The sequence below is a fragment of the Sinocyclocheilus anshuiensis genome, unplaced genomic scaffold, assembly GCF_001515605.1.
Source record: "Sinocyclocheilus anshuiensis isolate Anshui unplaced genomic scaffold, SAMN03320099.WGS_v1.1 scaffold451, whole genome shotgun sequence".
NCBI classification, from domain to species: Eukaryota; Metazoa; Chordata; class Actinopteri; order Cypriniformes; family Cyprinidae; genus Sinocyclocheilus; species Sinocyclocheilus anshuiensis.
The window spans coordinates 1,324,782-1,350,025 of NW_015549630.1; the positions used below are offsets into that span (position 1 = coordinate 1,324,782).

The following is a 25,244-nucleotide window of genomic DNA, read 5'->3' on the forward strand; positions in this document are numbered from 1 at the left end:
TGTGATATCACAAATATCGACGAATGGGATGAGACCTGGTTTGAGCTGCACTAGAGAAGGCAACGAGTGTTATCACTATATGTCGGAGACACGCTAGCTTTCCCAAGGCAGACGAACTTAGAGTGGTTACAATCATCCGGGTTTAAATCGCGCTCAAATTGATTTGATATTGACGCAATATTTACACTGAAGCTCGCAGGCGGCTATGGTAAGGGGCATGACATTTCCCGACCAGGTGCCGAGTGCTGCCAATCACAGCACACACTGGCCCAGCTAACCAATCACAGCACATTTTGTATTTCAGAAGGCGGCCTTCATTTGATACAGGAACTATTTGAGCCGTTCATGCCAGACTGGGGAGAGAGGTGTTGTAATAATGTAAAATATGTGAAAAATAATGTTTTTTTCGAACAACCTAGTATGAGAGCCTGTTCTAGTACACCCCCAAAACAAAATCAAGGCTTTGTAAAAGAGCATAATAGGACCCCTTTAAAGTCCGCATGAAATCGACTTTATTTACTTTGCTAGCGCACATTGCTAGTCTTGATGTGAACAATTAATCCGTGCAAGTTAATCTGCTGAAAAAAATGTTTGTCTTGGGAATCTTTAATCAAAATCTAAACATTAACTTCCACTCTGGAATGGCATTCCTTCTCTGATGACGTCAATTCAAACGAGTCCAATATGTTTTGTGGTCTGCGTCGATTCATGCATATGATCCGCTCCGTGCTATCGTGTCTCTGGACCTGAGCAGACTGAGCGCTGCGGCGGTTCGCGTGACCAGACTTCTTTTGCCCCAATGTAAAGCATATTTACACTGTCTGAATTGTTCCCTATCCCCTATATAATGCACTATGTGCCATTTTCCGTACAGAAAATACAAATTCTGTAAACAAGTGACCGATTTCAGCCGATTCAGCGTCTATTTATAGACCAGGGGACGGGACGCTTCGGATTCTAAAGAGCATTTGATTGGACAGAAAGTTTGATGAGAAGCTGAAGTGCAGGGTGATGTCATCAAAATCGCTGATCCATATTGGCGGAAGTGAGAGACTGTAAGTTTTGAATGCTTATATCTTGCAAACATGAATTTTGTCATTGTTTTGGAGCACACTAGCTTATAGATAACCTTAAGGCTAAAATGTTCATACTAAAAGCCAAAAAACTTCAATTTTGATTTCATGGGTACTTTAAGTATTTACATAGTGGTTGGTGTGCAAAAGCACCACATTTACCTTGTAAAGTTAATACATTTTAACAAGTATGTTTAAAAAACAGTTATTTTTAGCGAATTAAAAACATACAGTACAGAGTAACTGGAGTAGCCAAATTCATAAGCAAATTATTCGTAGGAGCCAGTTGTTTTTAGTGAATCAAAAACATACCACACAACCAAAGGAGCCGGACTCGCAAGAAAATGATTCTTATGAGTCATTTCATTTTTGCGAATCAAAACATACAGTACAGTGTGACCAGAGTAGCCAGATTCCCCAGTAAATGACTCTGAGTCATTCTTTTTGTTGAATCAAATCCATACAGCGCAATCAGAATAGTATGATTTACCTTATGAAGTTAATACATTTTATAATTGTGTAATCTAATTTTATAAATTGTCATTTTACAACATGCTACCTTTAATGAAACTTAAAGTAATATGTGAAAAACAATTCAACCCAGTTTATCTGGAAAGCGATATATCAGATGCAACATCCGTGGCTTTGTGCACCCAACTTGCTTTTTTTTTTTAAAGGATGAAAAAAAATGGAAGTCATGCATGTGTTAACAGGAATGTTTTTTTTTCTCCCACAATGCCTTTGGCTGATCTATTTTTTTTTTTCAATTGATAATTTTAATTGATAGGGAAGGCCACTCCTGATGGAACGGTCCTGCTCGCAGATTATCGAATTTCCAGCACAGTGGAGTGCATGCCTCAGGACATCTTGACATCTTGAGATAAATGAACCCTTGGTCTAGTCTAGCTCACATTGTGTTCCCCTCCTACAGACTGTGTTATACGTAGAGGGCAATGTAAGCCCATCAGCAGGCCTCCCTGCGGACTAACAGTGCAGGCTTTTATTACGTGACACCCATCTGCAGGCGTTTACCCATGCAGCGCCGGCCTCAAATGAAGGCCTGATCAGATAAAGACAGCCTTTGAGCTGTTTTCAATTACAGAGCATTGATCCAGTTCATCTGGATCAACTTCACAAATTACATGATCCACTTTTAGCTCCACTGTCTTTCCACAGGCACTCAGTCATGCCCCTGACGTATCTGGACAGATCAGCACCCCGAGCAGCCCTTGGGCTCTGATCAGTGAGGGGTGGCCATTGATTAAGCACTCCCCCGATGATCTGTCATGTGGTGGGCAGAGTAGTGATCAGTGTGGATTAGTGTGATCCATCGAAGAGTTCAAACCTGTGACAGGACTACCTGCTTTCTGGCATCAGGATGGCTTGTCTTAATTGATTGTTGGACTGAGCACTTGTCACTTGGAAACAGTATACATTATGTATTAATTAGTGTTTAAGTTTACAAGACATGTGATGGCATCTCTCAAACACAATTAAATGCTGTTCAAAAGTTGTTAAAACCAGGCTTAGTTGGAGGGCCAGTTCTCCTCTGGTCAGATGAACCAACATGGTGTGGCTGCACCACAAGATTGTGGAATGATATTTTTTGTCAAGAATATCAATACAGTTCCTGCTCCTTGAAGATCGGGATACATTACACCCAAGTTTGGTGAAGAGAGTCGAAGCTGGCTATAGGGTCTGTGCACAAGACATGTCTGGTTCTCATGGTCTTCGCTGCATGCATAAACAAGATACAAATGATTTTTATGAACCAGTACTGTTTAGCAAATCAAAAACGTACTGTATATTGTAACCAGAGTACCTGAAACAAATGGCTCTTATGATCCAATACATTTTAGTGAATCAAAAACTTAGAGTAGCCAGATTCATGAGCAAATGACTCTTATGAGCAGTTTTTTTTAGCGAATCAAAAACATACAGCATGACCCAACTATTCAGGTTCACAAGCAAATGACTCTGATGAGCTGATTCTTTTTAGTGAATCAAAAACAAGCAGAGTGATATGTACTGTGTATACCGATTCCCAAAATGAATGACTTATGAGTCATTTTGTTTTGACAAGTTACTGATCTGAATAAGTCTGAAACACTGCTCTGTGTAATTTATAGCATTAGCAAAGAGAAAATGTCTTTCTGTATGACAGAATATGTAAACAAAATGGACATTGTTACTGAAATCTATGCAAATGAATTGGAATTGAATCCAAATTAGAATCAGATCGAAACAAATTTCGAGTGAATCAGAATTAATTCCAAATTTGTATCGGTACCCAGGCCTAAAAAACGCCATCTGGTAACTGGTTACAACACATTTAAATGTTTTGAATTAAAATAAAGCGAGAGATGAGGTGAATGATGCCTGCTCAGTACTATTATGCTAAACAGCTGAAATGAGAACAGAGCATTGTGTGTTTTAGGTTCTGAGATGGTGCGGTCCATTGCTGGCAGCCACATAGAACACTCAGTATGATTAAGACGAATCAGCCCACATAAATTCAGAGTGCTGACATAAGCAAATACACTGTGATAGTCTATGCCCAGCTGGCGTCCCTTACGGCTGTAAAGCGCATGCACACACACCCACACGCACATTTACATGCCCATTACACATACATCATATTTTCATGCACAAGCTTGCACGTGTTTCTGAAAACAGAATGCATGTCACAGCCCTCCTACAAACACAACAGCAGACCTACACGCATTTGCTTGAATCATGATACAGTGTAACAAACTCACAAAGCAACCCTTTTTTTGTTTCAGGTCCTCCTTTACCTCCTCAGGATGTTCAGGTTCAGATAGGACAGACACCAGGAGTCTTGCAGATCCGTTGGAAGCCTCCTCCCCTCACTTCTACCGGCACTTCCAATGGAGCCAATGTAATCGGATACATAGTCTGCACTAAAGGTCAAAAGGTGAAGCGATGTTGCCGATTCTTACTATCATCATGCCATTTGTGCATAACAGCTACTGATTTGCAATAAGCAGTGGGCCCTGCTAATGAAGCCAATGAAAGGTCTAAGATCAGTTAGGAGGTTAAACGTTATGCTAGTTCACGTTTTTGTTTTATTCTGCTCACTGGCGCCATCAGGTGATCGCTTGTGTCATTGCATGGCCAATGTTTTCCCTGTGTTATATAATGCAGGGGTTTATGTAAGTCATTTTTGGATAATCTGACAAAAATATATTTGGAAATAATGTTGACCTCTTTTTGTGAGACAAAAAAACAAACAGTACTGTTATTTATGTATCATATATACAAATGTATTTTATTTCTGAGATGTTTTTCATGTACCAGTAGGTTTAAGATCTTATGATGTCGATCTTAACAATAAGTATGTCTAGATGGTCCAGGACCAGTGTGAGGAATTTTCGTCACTTTATTTTACATTCATAAACTAATGTGTTTTTATGCCTGGCAAGCTTAAACATTTGGTGTTCTATGATGCATTAAGCATCTAGCTGTCTAACATTTGTCAAAAATGTGAGAATTACTTGTTATACTCTTACAAATATCATATGTAATGGTAGCTTAAAATGATAAACAAATCACCATATGCTGCTGTTTTCTATCAAAAGTGTGTTTATGAATTTATTGCTGTCACAGAATTAAACTATAGCTGTGTAATTTCCAGCTGTTATTGCAAATAAAATACTGTTCATTATTGCATGTATGTACTTGTAAATTATTTGTATTATATATTTATAATTATTTTTAAAGTTAAAAGTATATAATGTATTTATTTCTAACACCTTTAAAATTATCAATGATGTATTTAATATATATATATATATATATATTTTTTTTTTTTATTAAACATATATTGAATGTATTTATTTTGAACACAGAATGTATTGCTAAAAATAAATTCGATCATTTTTATGATGGGGCTAATGAAAATATCAAATAAAATAAAAATTACAGGTCAAGTACAAATCTGAATAACTGCCTGACTATATCAGCGGAAAACACTCATTGTTTATCCTTGCTAGGGCACATTTGTTTATCCCGTATTTCTTTTGTTTGTTTGTTTTCAGATAGCAGAGATAATGTACCCCACAGCAGATTTCGTTACGGTGGAACTGAACCGTATCCAGTGTCTGGAAGCGCGGGAGGTCGTCGTGAGGACAATATCAGCACAAGGAGAGTCGCAGGACTCTCCTGTGGCCACCATTCCGCACAACCTCCTGGTGCCTCACACCCACGGACACCCCCCTCACCCGCCTCCCTACCCACAAGCCTACCCCCCAACCCATCCACAACCGCATGTCCAGCCCCACTCCGTCCCGCCATCCCACCCTCATCCACCACCCTCGCACCCCCACGTCCACCCCTCGCCCTCCTCGTACCCCATGTCTAAACCCAAACGCCTACCAAGTGACAGAGACCCCCATGCCAAAGAGCCAGAGATGGGCAGGCGAATGGGACAGCCCTGGGAGCCGCATCCCCGGGCTCCGTCACCCCTACCGCACCAGGGACACACGCTGGAGCCCCCTCACGTAGAGGGCCGATGCTCACCCTCCCCTCAGAGGATCTTGCCTCAACCTCAGGGAGTGCCCATTCCCAACACAGTGGCTCGTGCTATGGCCCGCCAGGTGGCGCAGAGGAGCACCCCGAATAGCAGGGTGAGTCCACTGGTTTGTTGGGTTAAATGAGGAAGATGATGATCAAGATGGTTGCTGGAATGCTTTTAAGCAGCATGACAGAATATCCATGCGCATGCACTGTTTCAGGTGGAGAGGAGGAATATCTTTAGTGAGAGAGGTAACGCTCTGCATTCATTAAACTCAGACGAGGAGGAGGACGGGTACGATTCGCCTCACGCCAGGCGAAGAGGAGCGTCTGTGGACGAGTTTCTCAGAGGTTCTGAGCTGGGCAGACACGTGAGTCTAAAAAACAGCAATCTTTTTGTACTGCACAAGAAAACTTTTTAAGGGAGTTTTGGATCAGCTGACACAACACAAGACAACACACGTTGTGTAACTTTTCCAACACAAGTTATTTATGCTTTACAAAATACAGAATGTGCATTCCAAGCGTGACATTATATTATATTGAATTACATTATACTCATATTATTATGTTGGTATTATATAGAATTAGTTAATTAACACTGGTGAAATGCCAGGCCAATATCTGTATGTCCTAAAATGTTGAAAAAAATATATACCTGATGGGGTGTACTAATTTTTAAATGTTCTTATATATGTCAAATTGTTGGTTCTAACTATGCTTTGTAACTTAATGTTAACATAAAGTAATGAAAAATGCAAACATTTTTCCTGACACAAAGAAATATTGCTACAAATGACAAAGAAATCACAAGATGACAAAAGAATGGCGAAAGAAATCACAAAGAAGTATTGCTATGTTTGTGTGTGTGTGTGTGTGTGTGTGTGTGTGTGTGTGTGTGTGTGTGTGTGTGTATTTATATGTATTTACTAATCTGGCAAATAAAAATATTGGCAGGGCAAGTATAAAATATGAGCTAAAATGTGGCATTCATTAATTTTTACATGTGGGCCAAATAAGCCTCCAAATATGGACCTAAATTATTCTTGGGGCCTCCTTATGATTATTTATTTATTTCTTTTCTTTCTTTATTTATTTTATTTTTATTTTTTACTTTTATCATCCAGTGTTTTTTGTGCTGTTAATAATAAAATAGCAAGAATATGCAAATTAATATATTTAAATTCAAAATCCAAGGAAAACAAGCAACGCATCCAAACTATACAAATAACAAAACAAAGACAAGAGCGAAGTACTGATGAGCCAAATTAGGAACCAGAAACATTAGAAAACATTAGAGTTTAACTAAGTAAAATTTCGGTTGAGTTTTGAAGATTTCTTCCTGGAGTGTTAAATCATGAAGATTTCCGTGTCTGTACCTCCAGCATCATCACTATAGCCACAGTGAGGAGTACTACACCGAGAGCAGTCGGGGCTCCGATCTGTCTGACATCATGGAGGAGGATGAGGAGGAGCTGTACTCGGAGATGCAGCTGGAAGAAGGGCGCCGCCGCAGCATCAACTCACACAACACATTAAAGGTATGGAACAGACACCCTTCCGGCCGCCGTCTGTCTTGGGCGTGGGCCACAGGGCTGCAGGCTAGAGGCTGGGATAGACGAAGGGGGATGGAGTATGCCGTGTTCTCTAGGGCTTCTCCCAAGGGGTGGTACTAGATGATTGGCACTTCAACCTTATAAAATAGGCTTGAAAGGCCAACTGCAGTTCATTTAAGGTGATCTTTAGCGGTAAGAGTATTTTTTGTTATAAAGTAACTCAGTGTATTTGTCCTGAATGTGACTTAGCGCTGGTTTTTTTTTGTTTTTGTGATGGTGAATTTAAAATAGGGGGTGTTAGACCTTTGATGTTGTACATAAAGCTTGAGCGGCAGGATCTTAACAGGTCACCCCATCCTCAGTCTCTCCTGGGTCCTAAAAGCGGGGTTGCTTTTCACTACCGAACTTCGACGTCATCCAGTCATTTAGCCAGCTTTGTATAAGCCTGTCCAGTCATACAAAGCTCAATACATCTGAATGGCTTAACCTGAGGCTGCACACACAATGCATGAGAAAACGATCTGAACATGCTTTATGCTCTCCAGATGTTGCAAACTCTGTTGTTCAGTTTTAAGTATTGCATCACTATGCATCTGTATCTGGTAGAAATCGATCTGGATTACTCTATATAGTAGAAGTGGCCCTTGTTACTTGGAATTGACAGGATTATTTAGCAGATTCTTAGATTTATTGCATATGACAATCACATATGTGCAGATATATACAGTGTGTATTTGTTTGCTATGCCTGAAGTGTTTACCTCATGGAATATAACGCCATGGTTTTATGTGTTTGTGATTATTATTAAATAAAGACAGGTTTTTTTGTGTGCTCTGTGTATAAGTATTACATGAATTTAATCAGTTTAAAGTGTCAAATTAGCTCCAACTTGATCTGGTGAAAATGCACATATCATTCCAAGGGCATTTTGGGAATCTCATTTAAGTAAAGTCTGCTTAAATGAAACAATTATTCACTTTTGATTATGTTTGTCTCATGGTTACACTTCTGTTAAGTTTTACTTTTCTGAGTGTAATTTTACAATTTTGTGAATATCTGTCTCTTCATGAAAAATGTTTATTGTTACGATTTCTTTTAAAAGATATTTATGAATAAGTATTATACAGAAAGGGTTACAAAAATACATGATGTATTGAATATATGAAGCAATAAATGGTATATTATATTTCAGTTTTTGTCATTTTTGTTTTGAGTTATCTTTTTGGAGACCTGAGCAGCCATTGGGATTGTGGTATGAAAACGTCCCAGGTTACGTATGTAACCATGGTTCCCCGAGGGAACGAGACGCTGCGTCGGAAAACGCTAGGGGAACGCCTTCAGCGATACCAAGCTCTGAATCATATGTGTAATAAGTCCAATCGATGGGCGAGACGTCAGAGGCGGGTGACGTCATGACCAGGAAGCTTTAAAAGCACGTGAGGTGCAGCCGACGTTAGCTTCTAGGAGTGAAGCAAGCTCTAGTAGGGATGCCGGAAGTATGGCCTTGCGACGCAGCATCTCATTCCCTCGGGGAACCATGGTTACATACGTAATCTGGGACGTTCCCCTTCGGGAACTCAAGCTGCGTCGGAAAACGCTAGGGGAACGAGATGTCCACGCCGCCAGACTTGCAAATCCCTGCCTAGTGTGGAAGAGCACAGCTATGGCAAGAGAACAGAGGGGCCTGGAGTGGCTCGCAAATCTAGGTCATAGAACCTGACGAATGTGAGGGGCGTAGACCATCCTGCAGCGTCGCAGATGTCCTGCATAGGAACACCTGCCAGAAAGGCCTTGGAGGCCGCGACACTTCTTGTTGAGTGAGCCTTGACCCCCAATGGTGAGAGGAGATCAGAGGACTCATAGGCAACAGTAATGGCATTCACTATCCACCGGCTGAGGGTCTGCTTGGAAGCAGGATGACCTCTCTTAGGGGGACCATAGCACACAAGCAGTTGGTCCGCCTTTCTCCACAGGGCAGCTCTGTGGACGTATGCATCCAGTGCTCGCACTGGACACATACAATTAAGCCTCTGCTGGTCGGGCTCCCTGAAGGGAGGAACGCGATCTGCTTTCGCCCTTGTTTGTCTTTACTTTTGCTTTTGCTTTAGACATGCTGGAGCTTTATGCTTTTTTTGCTGAATGCTTTGTGCAACTTTGGACAGACAACAATAAATAAGACTCACAGAACATAGATCGTGACCGACACACACAGAGAGCTTTGCTGAATGACAGAAAGCTAACGCCGGCTGCACCTCACGTGCTTTTAAAGCTTACTGGTCATGACGTCACCCGCCTCTGACGTCTCGCCCATCGATTGGACTGATTACACATATGATTCAGAGCTTGGTATCGCTGAAGGCGTTCCCCTAGCGTTTTCCAACGCAGCTCGATTTCACGAAGGGGAACTAACACCTTATATAGTCTACAGTATATTCTACTGTTTTTGGATATGATTTGCCTCCAACTGCAGACATCTGTGCTACAGTTTAGTATGATACAGAAAACTATATTTGCAGTAGTGTCGAACTTAAATACTAAAAAAACAATAATTTTTAAAAATATGCTGTTGTAGCTATCTCCTCTTAATCTAAAAATATCTGCTACTTGTATCAGGATGTAGAAATGTAAAACCAACAATTACGATTTTCATACATAATTTGAAATAATTAGAAAATATTTGTCTTTTTATTCATATTTTTAAATTTCCATTCCAGGTTATTGGTCTACTTTTGAACACAATTCACTTGTTGCTTGGCAGATGAATCTCCATTTTGTTTTGTTTTTATTTATTTTTATTTTTTTCATGTATAGTCCTTAGATTCTTTAGTCTTGATCCTTTGATTGCCTGTTAATAATTTCTTAATGTTCTGTGTTCTGAATTCTCATCTGTAGTTTTTTGTTGTTGTTGTTGTTGTTGGACTGTGCTTTGTTAGTGGATTGTCTCAATGAGCCCTGCATATGTGATACTCTCCAGTTCTCATTTTCTGTATGGTTTGCATTTCCTGACATTTTCCTTCTACAGATTCCCTCCCGTCGCTTGTCATGTCCGTCATGGAATGAGACTGCATGCCCTACATTCGACCATGACCTCCGATAACTAATTCTGTCTTTATTTTGTCTTTCTTTTCCCATTTTGTTCTCTATTTGCACACTGTTTTATCTTCTCTGCCTGTTCTAACACCATCAAACAAAACCCGCCAAAAACAATCCCGATTTTAACTAATTGAAAAACGTCCAAATCTAACTGAAACTTTGGCTCCTCCTTCGTCCATTACCCTCTCCGGCTTCTAAAAGGCATATTACAGGAGACAAGACCTAGCTGTGGACCGGGACAGTTGGGACCTGCAGCGGGAGGTGGTACGACAGCGCTCCTTGCGCTCCCACAAGCGGCTCCACAGCATCCCGGAAGTTGCCGAGGAGGAACCGGACACCGGGGTGGAGGTCATGGGCCAGCGTCTGCGTTTCGAGGAGGCCCGTCCATGCACACCTTGCAGGAGCCCACGGCCCTACCACCAGGATTCACGGCAGCCGAACCACCTCTCCCCGAGCAAGAGCGTCCGCAGGCTGCAGAGGCAGCGCTCCTCTCCACGCTACAGCTCCATAGAGGAGCGGCCACCGTGCTGGAGCAGCAGCAGTAGCAGGCAGACCACTAAGAGCCCAGACAGTGGACTAGACTGCGGGAGCGAGGAGGAGGGCTCGGTTGGCTACCGTGGAAGCTACCACTCGTACACGGGGGGCAGCCCGCTGCGGGTGGGTTCTGGCCCCAACATGCGGGTGATCCAAAGCGAGGGACCTGTGGAGAGACGTGCTCTGGCTGCCGGCAGGAAAAGGACACTGTCCCGGCAGTGCAGCGTGGAGGAGGACTTCCTGGATGCCATTCCGGAGACAAGGAGCATGCGGGAGTCATACCACCATTACCACTATCATCCGCACCATCACCATCCCCAACGCAGGTTCCGGAGCGAGGGCAGGCTGAGCGAGGTTGGCAGGACCTATCACAGGGACATTAGGGCCTACTCTGTGGCCAGACTCAACAGGGCAATGGATGAACCCCTGGTGTGTGTCTCCTACCCCTCCTCTCACCCTTCTGCCCTCTCCTCATCTATCAACTGCTTTGTGTTCTCATCGACAAGCGATTAAACCATTCTTCTGTTCATGCTGTTCCACCCAGTCTGTCGTTGGTTTATTTGGTTTTGTTCTTCTTGTTTTGCTTTTTTGTTTGGTCTATTTTGCTAGATGTTGCTATGTTATTGTTTGATTTCACCTTTTGATATTACTCTTGTTTTGGGGGGATTTTAGCTTGTATGATCTTTCTTGACTTTCTTGATTTGGTTTAGATCTCATGTGACTTTGTTTGATTCCTAGAGTGTCGAGTGACATTTTTTGGATGTGTAGGTTTGTTTTGATTACCTAAAGGCCATTTCTGAGTGTTTCTTGTTTCTGTTGTAAGAAGAGTCACAAATCAAATGACAATGTTTCCACAGTCCTCCAACTTATACTTTAGAGTCCAACCTTGAAGTTTCTAGCAGGCATTCAACCCTGCTCCTGGAGAACCACTATTTTTCAAAGTTTAGCTCCAACCCTAATCATCTGAACCAGTTAATCTGGGTTCTCAAGATCACTTGAAAACTTACAGGCAGGTGTGGAAATAAACTTTGCAGGATAGTGGGTCTCCAAGAGCAAGGTTGAAAACCTCTGGTTTAGAGCAGTGTTTCCAAACCCTGTGCCTGGAGGCACCCCGTAAGTACACATTTTGGATGTCTCCCTTATCTAACCCATCCAGTTTAGGACTTGGAGGTCTCTACTAGGTCTCTTTTTAAGTCTCTACTAATGAACTGATGAGTTGATTTAGATGTGTTTGATTGGGAAGAGTTCAAAAATGTGTAGTGTTGGGGTGCCTCCTGGAACAGGGTTGGGAAACACTGGTTTTGAGTTGTTTATGGGAAGCCGGAAACACCAAAGGAATGACGAATCTGCACATTTAACAGTGCAGTATGGAGTGAAGTTATTCAAGCCAATGAACAATGTGTTGCCACTGATTGTAACGGTCAAAGCTTGTTTATTTGGGCTTGAACAGATAACTCACCTAACTTATCTGGATTGAGCAGCACAGATGCATACTTTTTTGGTGTGTTTTGCTTCCCATCGTTGTTTTCTTCTAATACCTGCTCATACTGTACATCATCAAGGTTTTTGCAATACTGACCTAATAGTACTAAATATTCAAGGGGGACCAAATTAAAATTTCAAGAATCAGAGATTGGAAAACTGTCCATTATTCTGAAAATTCCAGGGAAATCTCCCAGGATGTCTGTGGTGGTTAAGGTTCTGACTACTATCATGTACAGATTTGCAGCATGCTATATACCTGTACTGACAGTTTTATATACTCAACACATTACATTAAGTGTAGTCAGACCATAATATAGAATGATATGAATCAGAAAGCTCATATCACAAACTACATTCAAAACTTTCCCATATGAACTGAAGAGGAGCAGAACAAAAACCAAAATGGTCTTTAGCTAAGCATCTGATTTCTGCCAAAACCCTGCTCATGTTGTTGTCAGAGTTTGTTTCAATTGTTTATGTTAAATGTTTTGGCGGGTTCATCCTCCTTGTTTTGATTTCACTTGGGACTAGAATCTTGTTCTCTAAAGAAATCACTTTATTTATTTTTTTCATTTTGGGGTTGATGGGAATCTTTTTTTTTAATAGAATATCTATTTTTAAGGCACCACAGGCTTTGATTAACATATAAATGTTTGCTTTTGAAGATTTTAGGGAGTTCTCCCTCAACGGGACGCTCGGATCGATTGGACCATTCCGGCCATAGGGCGAGTCACGGCTGTCCACCCGCTCAGAGAAGGCCAATGACAGTCCCTTCCATTGGTTAGTGTGGTCACATGATGTTTGGACTCTCCCTCCCTTCCTTTAGCGTCTTTCATAGAGACACCTATTGTGTGTTCCTCTGTTTTCCTTAAATGTCATGATGACATTTTCTATGTCATCTGGGAGTCACTTTTGGTTGACCTTTGCCATTCATTCTGTTTCAGATTCACTAATAATTATTTAACTGCTTTATTCTAGTGTACAATTGGTACTCCTAACAGGCCACACATTGTCGCTTAGAAAACCATCATCATGTTGAACATTGCTGTTTTACTCCGGAGCAACTTATGTCAGCTGGCTTTCAATACTGTTTTAAGATCAGTACGCCATTTCTGATGCTTTAATGCTATAGAATGGCATTTCCGATCCTAAAGCACACCTTGAGAGCCTTGAAAATGTCATAATCCACAACTCACGGGCTGAGTAGAGGGGCTGTGGCTGTAATGCTCTGATTGGTGTTTCCGTAGAGATCACCGTGGAGAATAACAGTGAGGGGAGTGAGGGGAACCTCTCACCTATCAAGGACAATGTTTACTATACCAATGTAGCCCACCGCAGGAAATGGCCCCCACAGCGAACAGAGCACCGATATGGTATGTGGCGTGAAAAAGAAAATCTAACAAAATTTACCAGAACAAATTTGAACTAATATATCACATTATTACCAACAGTATCTTGTTTAAAGACCCTTATGAAATCAAAGTAAGAGTTTTGTGGCTTTTAGTCCATATACGTTAACTTTGAGTGGCCTATAAAAAGCTTGCTAAGGTTACCCAGGTAAGTTTGAGTTTAGTTTGAGCAAATGCTTATTTTTCAGGTTTAAGAAGATAGATTGGTTTTAAGCGGTGTACATTGTCACAGCAATATAGAGAAGCGATTTAGAAATTTGCCTGGCTTTTTCTGCCAATTACAATATTTAAGTATAATGATACAGATACAGTACTCAACATTTGAAGTGGATCAAAACAGTTCAATCAAAGTTGTCCTAAGACAAGAAAGCATTTTGGCTTTAGGACAACTTTGATGAAAGGTTTTGATCCACTTCACCTTTCTTTAAACCTCTTTGTGATTTTTTTTAACTCTAAACCTACTCTGAAACTCAAACTTTGTCCAGCTAGTTTTTTGTAACAGTCCAGAGGTCAAATGCTGACAAAATAAACTGTTAGCATACTTTTGTCCCACCCAAACTCCCCTTTTCAGTAGGAAAAACATCAATTCAGAAAAGCAGAGTGCATTTTTCAGTTGATTTCATGGGGTCTTTAAATTAATATTTCTTAACTTAATGCAAGTTAAGCTCTACTGACTGCTTCTGTGACATACTGATTATCACAGATAAAAATGTAGGTTCTTCAGTTTCTAAAAAATAGGTGTCTCACAGCAGTTCTACCTGAATAAATAGAAAGAAAAAAAAACATTGTCCCAGAAATAAGGCCACAAGACTTAAACATAATACATGAGATTATTGTGATGGTGTTGCTTTACTAAACTTTTCAAAATAAAGTCATGTCCAATCTTTCAGTTCCTGTCATGTCCATGCTAAACCCTTAGACCTTAAATTTTCACAAATAGGCTAATTATAGGGACACAAACATGTACTCTAACTTCACAGAAGTTCAGCAGTAGTCTTAGCATTAAATATGGGACAGTTGTACAGCTAAAACAGCACATATTTAGACAAAAATACTTTGCATGTCGTTTAACCTACAGATTTGCATATGTAGTACTGTAAACAAACATAAATTGGAAGCATATCTCAGATACAGTTGCTAGAGCTTTATTTGTATTGCTAACCTTAAAAAGAACAGAAGCTGCCTTTACCTTAGAAGAATAGACATGCAGGAGCCTCTCATTAACATATAAAAGACAAAGATGGATGAGGTACATTTATTTTTTCTATTCATTTAATTTTTATATGTATATTTTGGTTTTAATCAAGAGGTCATTTTTATTTATGTACATTTTGCCTTTATCCCCCAAATATGCCCCCCCCCCCCATGTTAATTTGTCTTTATTTTAGTTATAGGTAACTAGGATTAGGTTAGGGTTTCGGTCTGTTTAAGGGTGATTGCTCCTTTCTTTGTGCTCATTGTGTGGTCTAAAACACCAGACGGTGTTTGTGACCCCTCTTCTCCTCCTCTTGCTCCCCTTGTTGCCTTTTTCCTCATCATCCATCTTTTACTGAGCTTCCTGTGAGATCCTTGATGGTTTCATTTGCATGAATATCTTTCTTCTGCTGGATGTTGTATGACTGCACACCATAAGAGCATAGATGCCAGCTTTAATGGAGAACTATGAAAATTACTGTGATTTGAAATGCCACTTTTGAATGTTCTACATATCCTTATCAGTAACAGGGTGCATGATTCACTTCTATCAGCTCCATATACACTTTTAATTAACTGGCATGGTCTACTATTTCTACTCCTCTCTAAGATTTTGGTATAAGATAAGAAAAAAAAGTTTGAGATTGGTAGTAGATCATTCCAGTAAAGTATTGGTAATGAGTTGCTGCATGTCTGTCCAAGAATGTTCTGTAGATTTTTACAGTAAAACAGCAAAGTTTTATCCTTTCCTTGTTCTTTTAATATGCATGGCAGTTTCAAACATGTTCTTACTGCATTCTTCTGTTTTCAGTATGCTTGTGTATTATCCCACTGGTGTGCTGTGCGCCAGATAATTTTACTGTATAGAGAACATGCATATGTATCAAGTGTGGTTAGCATTTTTATCAGTTTATGACGGTAATATGTAGTTTTAATATGTAGCCTCACTTTAAGAAGGAATGGTACATAATATAGTCATATAGCAGCATACTGTATGTCATTTTCTTAATATTGTTTAGCTGTCACAGATTGATGCCTCTGAGGATATAGATTAGGTTAAGTGTGCTACGGTCTCTTTTGGGCTTTAGATGTCCTTTGGTTTCAGTGTGTAGCAGAAGCTTGCCCTCTCCTGTGTTTCAGATGGTTATGGAGGACGTGACCGGCGGTCTCCAGACTACTATGAGTCAGAGCCAGAGGACTTGTCCCGACTCTTTGTGGCCATGTTTGACTACGACCCCTTGTCAATGTCTCCTAACCCCGATGCTGCTGTAGAGGAGCTTCCCTTCAAGGAGGGCCAGATCATAAAGGTTTTATCTGAACTGACTGATGTCAAGCAATTCTCAACTGCCATTTAATTCCATAGCTTGTTTTTCATTTCTTTCCACCTTTTAAGACTTTTTATTTCTACTCTATTTAGGGATGCATCGATACAGATAATTGATAATTATGTTTACTGTATATACTAATGTACATATTTAATTGCCAGTAGTAAAAGTACTGATTATTAAATTATATAGTATAATGTTTATTACTTTATATTAATATATTTATTACTTAATATTAATATATTTATTAATACACATTTTTCATATAAATGTATCAATACATTATATATTGGATATTGTTTATTACTATTTATTATACTTTTTTATTTATTATGATTATATAATGTTATATATAACATATAATGTTATATATAATGTTTATATATGTTTATACATATATATATGTGTGTATGTGTGTGTGTGTATACACATAAATTTAGCAATATATAGTAGGTATATAATCAGTATTGATTGTTTTACAATTATTTTATGTATATAAATATTTATATGGATTTATAATTAATTATTAATTGTATTTATTTTAAAAAGTACATTGATTAATTCATTAATCATTTTATACATAACTAATTGTATACAATTATTTTTATTAAATTATATTGTTCTATTCTTTGCACTAATACCGAATTTCTGACTGATACAAATAGTTAATAATTATATATTTGTGTACCAGTATAGTTGCCAATGCCAATATTAAATAATACTGATTATTAAGTTACTTTTATTGTTTTTTTTTTACTGTATTTTATATACATGCCTGCATATGTATATGGCTTTTTAATGATTTATAATTATTTATTTTATATAAATAATACTTTGTGCTTAGCTAATTATATATTCTAAGTTCTGTTCTCTTCTCCCCTTCTATCCTAGTCAGTCCATTGCCATACACACACACACACACACAGGGTTGGGCAAAGATACAGTACATCAAAATGTATTTTAAAATAAAATACCAAATACCTTAATTTTAAGTGTATCAAAATAAACTACAAAATACAGCAGCTACACCAAGTATCAAAATAAACTACTGTATTTTTGTATTTTAAAAATACAAAAAAATACTTTTACAAGGGAGCATGAAATTTCTTCACAAACCTTCCAACAATTGGCCTATTTGATCTATATCTTCACCAACACACTGATGTTTGTGAACAAGTGAACAATGTTTGATAGCAACAGCTTTTCTCTGCCCGAGTCATGCAATAAATCTGACATATGCAATCAGTTAACAGATCAAATATTCACATATCCCTGTGATCTCCCAGATGAAGGTTAGTTTTAAAGTAACCAACAGTTTAATGTTTAACAGTTTGCGAATGACTCATAACTGTATCCTAATTTAGTTACTTGGTATTTGGTAACAAAGGGCCTACTTTGCATCAGCAGCACTGACTCAATGACAAGCAAGTCATTCATAAGAAGACAACTGATGGCACGTGTATTCATAGCAACTAGTTTCTAACTACTTAATCATTTGATTGTTAGTCATAAATATAATAATATATTATGTGTCAGGCAATCATTCAATCCACTCGACACCTATTTGGAAGTTGAAAACAAACATTTTAGCATTACAACAATTATTAAATGATCAATATGTTTTGATTTTAAATGTAGCCAGAAACGTAATCAGAAAGTAGCAACAGAAATTGTCAAGGAGTATTAACCCAACTCCAACCACGTATCTGAAATACTGCCCATCCCTGCACACACACACACTTATTTTCTGTTTGCAGTGGCTATTTACATTTATTCAATTACTAGACACTTGACACTATTAAATATGACTTACAAATGAAAATAATACAAGCATAAGTAAATATTACAAGATAGAAAACATTAGAAGTAGTGCTACCGTACAAAATTGAGTAGAGCAGTAGTGCAGGACATTCGAGAGAGTGTAATTAAAAATGCAATGAAATTAGTTCAATTATGGCCCTGCTGTGTTGTGCAGGTGTTTGGAGAGAAGGACACAGATGGATTCTATAGGGCAGAGATCTGTGGCCGCAGGGGGCTCATCCCCTGTAACATGGTCTCAGAGATCCAGACGGATGATGATGAAATGTTGGACCAGCTGCTCAAACAGGGGTTTCTTCCTCTCAACACGCCCATTGAGAAAATAGGTATGAACTAACAGGTAGTTTGTACTGAGCCCCTGCCCATCTTACCCCTCTGTGCTTCATTTTCTGACTATTCTGTTTGTTTATGAGTTATTTTAGATTAACATGGTGCTAGTCTGCCAGTCCTCTACCTTTTCCATACTATTCTTTATATAATAACTCTTAAATTCTATCATCACTCATGTCGTTCCAAACCTATATGACTTTCTTTCATCTGAGGAAAACAAAAGGAATCATAGCAAAATGTCACAGACGGATTATTCCTTTAAATTCTGTGCCTTCCTTACCTTCATTCTTTCCTCTCTCTCTCTCTCTCTCTCTTCCATTTCGTTCTTGCTTTCCTCTTTTCTCTTCAAGTAAACTGTAATAGGTTCAAAGATGGCCGTTCAGTTAATCGCAGGTCCAGGAAATCCAAGAGAGGTTTGTGCCCACACAATTTCTTCAGCAGTTTTCTCATTCAAACCTTTCTTTACTTTTTCACTTAAGTGCCTTTTCACAGCTCACCTCCAAGTTTCCCTTTAACATTTGAATGTCACACAAGCATGACTACTTCTTTCTGTTCCCACTGACACCTCATGCAGGAAATAATGCAGATTGAACAGTGGGGTCCAAAAGTCTGAAACTGCTCTTAAAATGTTTCTATTTTGTATTTTAGAGCATCTTGAGCTTTAAAGGGTTAGTTCACCCAAAAATTAAAATGAGCTTGTGTTTTACTTACCCTCGAAGCATCCTAGGTGTATATGACTTTCTTCTTTCAGATGAATCCAGTCGGAGTTATATAAAAAATTGTCCTGGCTATTCCAAGCTCTATCATTGCAGTCAGAGGGTGTTGCAGTTGAACAGTCCACAAGTCGTCAAATAAAGCTTGCGCATCTATAATAAAACGTGCCGCAGACGGCTCCGGGGGATGAATAAAGGCCTCCTGTAGCGAATCCATGATTTGTAAGAAAATTATCCATATTTCAAACGTAATAAACACTTTTCTCTCACTTCCGTTATCTATCATACACAGATCCGTTCCGGCGGAAGGCGTATAACGTATGCAAAGCGCGCGCGCCTCTGAGATATGCTAGTCTCGCGAGTTTGTTTAATAGGAGCAAAGGAAGCAAAGTTTCCTTACTTTAGCAAAGGAAAACCAGTCTCCTCTTGGTTTATATCGAAATCCTCCGACATTTTTCTTTGCAAATCAATGTACTTCTAATTCGTGACCGGCATTTTGTTTTGTTCTCTCTCCGCATTCGTCACTAATCACGCAACACCGCGCTTCTTACGTCATCCGCCGGAACTGCTTCAGTGTATGACAGTCAGCGGAAGTGAGAGAAAAGTGTTTATTACATTTGAAATATGGATATTTTTCTTACAAAATGGTTCGCTACAGGGGGCCTTTATTCACCCCCCGGAGCCGTCTTCGGCACGTTTTATTATGAATGCGCGAGCTTTATTTGACGATTTGTGGACTGTTCAACTGCAACACCCGCTGAGTGCCATTAAACAGCTTAAAAGATCAAAGACAATTTTTAATATAACTCTGACTGGATTCGTCTGAAAGAAGAAAGTCATATACACCTAGGATGCTTCGAGGGTAAGTAAAACACAAGCTAATTTTCATTTTTGGGTGAACTAACCCTTTAAGTAAGAACATCTGACCATTTATACTGAATTCACATGATCAGTGCCACTGATTTACTTTTGATTTCTTTCCATTTTTTTCTCAAACTGTTTCTTTCCATTTTCAATTTGAAATGTTCAATAAGCTGTAGACTCAAACTTTTGGACCTCACAGCTCAGAATAGTGGACATTTGGATTCAAAATCAGTAACTTGTCTTCCAAATGTGCCTTTTATTGTTGTTAAAAATGATGATAGTTGGTAATATGCAATTCTAAATGTATCCATTAGAGGGCAAAAAATTAGATGAATAACATGTAAAGTTTTGATGTCATTATTACAACAAGGCCTGTTGTCATTCATAAATCATGCTCTTTTTTTCACATATTTATATGTTTAATTTTAATTATCAACATTTTAATTATCAGAAAGTACCTTGGTTTACTTATTTATTTGTTTTGCTCATTTGTTCTTAAACTCTTTTTTTTTTTCCAGAGAGGAACAAAAGGAGTGGAAGGCAGCACCCGGTGTCGACGCGGAGGATGGTGGCCCTGTATGACTATGACCCCAGAGAGAGCTCTCCTAACGTGGATGTGGAGGTACTAATGGAGTTAATTTTGTCTGGGCTTTTTCTTGCACTTACAGTCTCATCTCATAAGCTTCTGATTTAATCTGGCTTGCCTGGATGTTTGCCTCTGTATTAGCCACCAAATTCATGTTCAGCTTATTTTCCTTGCTTTTGCGGCTACAATGTGGTTTGTATTTTTTATGTTGCTGTTCATTCAGATGGCACATGGCATCTCTAAAGGTTAAGTTCTGGTTAAAAATAAAATTAAAGTTCTGTCATTATTTACACACTGTTATGTCATTCCAGTCCTGTATGACTTTCTTCTGTGAACTTATTATTTTAAAGTTGAAGTATGCAATTTCTGTGCCAAATAGAATCTAAAAATATAATCACTGTTTTCAAACAGGTTTCCCAAAATCTCCCCCTGTCTGCCACTGTTTTTTATATATTATTATAGTATTCATGAGTATTTTAAATTATTTTTTTTATATTTTCAGTTTTTATTTTAATTGTAATTTGGGTTTCAGTAATTTTGTCATGTGATTCTGTCATTTTGTTTAGTTTTATATGTATATGTGACCCTGAACCCTGAAGTCTTAAGTCGCTTGGGTATAGCAGTAGCCAAAAAAACTGTATGGGTCAAAATTATCGATTTTTTCTTTTATGCCAAAAATCATTCGTTAACATATAGTCCACAAGACCAAAAAATAGCTGAAATTATAAAAATTTTGGGAACCCTTGGTTCTTAATACTGTGTTTGGTTACCTGGATGAGCTACAACTGTTTTTTTGTTTTGTGATGGTTGTTCATGAGTCCCTTGTTTGTTCTGAACAGTTAAAGATGCTGGAAAACTGTATATGTTTTGAAGGGGGTTATTTTAATAATTTCAGCTATTTTTTGGTCTTGTGGACTATATGTAAACGTCTTTTATGTAAAATATCTTACTCAGGACAGTAATAAATAAAAATATAACATGCATTTTGTATGATCTCTCTTATTTTGTTTAAAAATGTTGTTTTGTTTCAATTATTCACATTTTCACAGATTGTGCAAGGGGTTCCCAAACTTTCGCATGCCACTGTATATATATATATATATATATATATATTCAAATTAAAATGGCAACATCGTTATATAAAGTATATGCATTCATGTGCTTCATTTTCACTGGAGGAAACAGCTGTGGTGTGATGAGGGGTGAACGCTGCGAAAACTTAGGTTATCTATTTCTATTTCTATATTCTATTTTATTTTAAATTTATTTCAGTTACTGAAAACTAACAGTAATAACACTGGTCCATCATTGTTTGGAAAACAAATAGTCCCACCCAACAAACTTCACCTTTGAAGTTAGTAATAAGCACTTCTGAATGTATCCATCAGAGGGCATCAAAATAGTATAACATCAAATTGAATGATTGATATTACCATCCTGACAACCAAGCCTGCTGTCATTCATAAATCATGCTGTGCTTCTTTTTTACATATTTACTTGTGTTTAAGTGTAATTGTACTTCATATAAAATTCTAATAAAAACATCAACAAAAAAAGAAATGGCAGTGTTAAAAATAATACATTTAAAAACCAATAATTGGTAGAAATGTGTCTTTAGTAGTAACACCCATCAAATTTGTCCAATTCAATTCCAAATCTATACAAAAAAATAAAAACTCACAGAACAAACAATGTTAGATCAGCTAATAACTACATATTATATTTAGCATTTCCAAGTCTTTTACACCCCATTGTCACTTACTCTCACCTTTGCATTGCCGCTGGCGCACAGGCCCGCTATGGGGGCAGCTTGCAGAGTGAGGAGGTGAGTGTGGAAGGAAGTAGTGAGTCTACACTCACTGAGCCTGTGCCAAATGACACTCTATTTCCTGCTGAGGGAGCTCACTGCACTGCATCAGCACCTGTACTGTGTGTGGACATCTCACTTACGGGACCCAAACATCATAATGCATGTGCAATACATTTGCATTTCAAACTGAATGTGATCTTTAAAGCCTTCATAATTTGCTTGATGAATGATTCTCTAAGGAAATAAGCGTAACAGGATGCTTTATATTCCATGATGGTAGTGTTAGTGTTAAGCTTTAGTGAACCAGATAAGCATTTAAATGAATTCCAATGTGTATGCATGTATTTATCGGATACTATGAATCATTATAATGCATTTATAAGGCTTTGTGACAGACTGTTGAGAAATCTGCTCTGCTGTAAGTGAGTGAGTTCCTATGAAAGGAATAGGGAATGTTATTTGTGACACTGGGATCTCTGTGTGTGTTTTTTGCTGTCATTGGACTGGAGGTAAAGGGTTACACAATCACTGTGGTTTGTGAACACAGCTCCCAGTCTGACAGTGAGGACCTGCCTTGCCCAGTGTTGGTTGATCTGTGTTTGTATTTCTCAAGTTTGGTGGATGTTGTTTTGGACCTGAAGTAGAGAATGTTGCTATAAATTATTGCTATTTCATTTTCTTTCTAATAAGGTACGTAGAGATTCTTTTAGATATCTGACATTACGTAGGTTTGTTTTTATGAGTATAGAGTTAGGCCTAAACCTTGTGTAGGTTGAATATGTAGGTTTTAATCCTGTCAAAAGTTATAGTGTATAAGTGTCCAAAAGTGAAAAAAGTGCCCATACAGCATATATAGACAGACAGACAGAACGGACGGATATAGACGGATAGATAGATAGATAGATAGATAGATAGATAGATAGACGGACGTATAGATGGACATGGATGGATGGACAGATAGACAGACAGATAGATGGATGTTTAGACATGATAGATAGGTGGATGGATGGATGGATATACAGACAGACAGACAGACAGAGATATACGGACGTATAGACGGATGGATTTATATACAGATGGATGGGAGCACAGATGGAGAGATAGATAGATAGATATAAAGATAGAGACAGACAGGCTGATTTATGATTGATTGATCCTTTAAAGTGATTAAAACATCTACATTGTGGTTGTAACTGTTGCATATTAAATTAACTCTGTGACAGTTATGAACGATGACTGAAATCTAACATGTTTTACTTTTTCTGTCCTTCAGGCTGAGCTGACGTTTTGTGCCGGCGATGTGATCACAGTGTTTGGAGAGATCGATGAGGATGGCTTTTATTACGTGAGTAGATTATTTACACCATCTCTGTTTTTGGTCATACACTATACTATTCTGCAAAACACCTAATGCTGTTCTTTCACGTTCGAGGTTATTCCTGCTTTCAGCCCTGAACACAGGAGAGCCGCCACACTGGCATTTAGCCTTAGATGCATGATGTCCTCTGTTTTCCATTCAGGGGGAGCTCAATGGACACAAGGGTCTGGTCCCCTCCAACTTTCTTGAAGAAGTGCCTGATGACGTGGAGGTTTACCTCACCAACACACCGAGCCGTCACCCCCAGGACCACCCGTCCCGGACAAAGAACAAAAGGGTACATCCTGTTTCACACTAGCCCTCTGTCATCCATTCGCTCTTTTTTAATCTCTTTCCTGCTCCGCTGTTTTTTTCCTCTTTTCCGTCTGTGTTGTGTTGTGTGACAGCCGGTTGCTTTTTCGATGGATCATTGAAGGAAAACAGAAAACAAAAGAGAGACAGCTTACTAAACACAGAGACATACCGTAAAATACAAGACTGAGGAACCTTTATTTTTATGTCAGATGTTCTGCGGAGGAGAAATGTGAACTGTTAATGAAATTGCATATTCATAAAGCATTGTTTGGAAAAGAAGAATTCACACAAAGAGACGTGCCAGATTATTAGTTGTTTATTGTTATTATTTCTGGAAAAAGAAGCACTAAAAGATTATTCTTTTTTACCTAATTCACAAGTGAGGCATTGTAATAGATGCTTAATGAATGTAACTGTGTTTAAAAGTGAAATCAATTTATAATAGAGGAGATAGTTTTGATGTACAGAGAACTGAATCCATGTAGAACTGTAGAACTGCATGCTTTTTCTTTCAGAATGCTTCGACACCACCGTGAACATTTTTTTAAGGTGCTTTAATGGATCGAGACCAGTTAAAAAAAAACAACAACCTTAAACCCTTTTGTATATGTTTCCAAAATAATTGTTTTTTTGTATATTGCTGATATATAAGACTATCAACGTAAAGAAAGACTCAAAACAAATGTTGCAAGTAGAGAGTTATCAAGAATGATTTTATCTGTAGATGTAGATATTGTACAATGGTCTGTATAAAAAAAGAGAGAGAAAAAAATATATAATTGCTGATGGATGTTCTGCTCAATCATCAGGACCCATCAAGGTTTTTCTGTACTGAAAGTTTTGTGATTCTTTTCTCATATTCATTGTGCAGACAATTGAGATGCATTACATCATGGCATTGTTTTTTTTCCTCACTTGCTTGGCAAAACAGAAGAAGAGTGTTCATTTCACTCCGTAACGGCTCAGTATCTGTCACGTAAGTGAGCAACAGAGGATACCACAAATAATGCTGTCCTCGTCTAATGCACACGACGCGGGTCCTTATTACTATTGCTCCTGGTATGCACAAAACACACACATATGTCACATTCACACCAACCATATACATGAAAGATCCATTAAAATTGGTCGCAGACTCACAAAAACATTACATTGATGCCTAAAGTTTGAATTGCTCAAATTACCATTTCAGAATTTACATATGAACTAACAGACTAATTGCATTTTTATTTTAATAAATATTTTATTC

General features: G+C 38.5%; 1 protein-coding gene across 1 annotated transcript in view; it reads left to right on the plus strand.

Annotated features, from left to right (window-relative positions):
- Window positions 1–25,244, plus strand: part of rimbp2b (RIMS binding protein 2b) — a 141,387-nt gene that overhangs the window by 113,694 nt on the left and 2,449 nt on the right. The window contains exons 16-26 of the mRNA XM_016448627.1: window positions 3,857–4,008; window positions 5,132–5,719; window positions 5,828–5,977; window positions 6,992–7,147; window positions 12,940–13,054; window positions 16,018–16,184; window positions 18,178–18,346; window positions 20,446–20,549; window positions 23,597–23,668; window positions 23,844–23,978; window positions 24,927–24,971. Of these exons, the coding sequence (XP_016304113.1) occupies window positions 3,857–4,008; window positions 5,132–5,719; window positions 5,828–5,977; window positions 6,992–7,147; window positions 12,940–13,054; window positions 16,018–16,184; window positions 18,178–18,346; window positions 20,446–20,549; window positions 23,597–23,668; window positions 23,844–23,978; window positions 24,927–24,953 (1,835 nt within the window). The 3' untranslated portion in view covers window positions 24,954–24,971. The remainder of the gene's footprint in view (window positions 1–3,856; window positions 4,009–5,131; window positions 5,720–5,827; window positions 5,978–6,991; window positions 7,148–12,939; window positions 13,055–16,017; window positions 16,185–18,177; window positions 18,347–20,445; window positions 20,550–23,596; window positions 23,669–23,843; window positions 23,979–24,926; window positions 24,972–25,244) is intronic.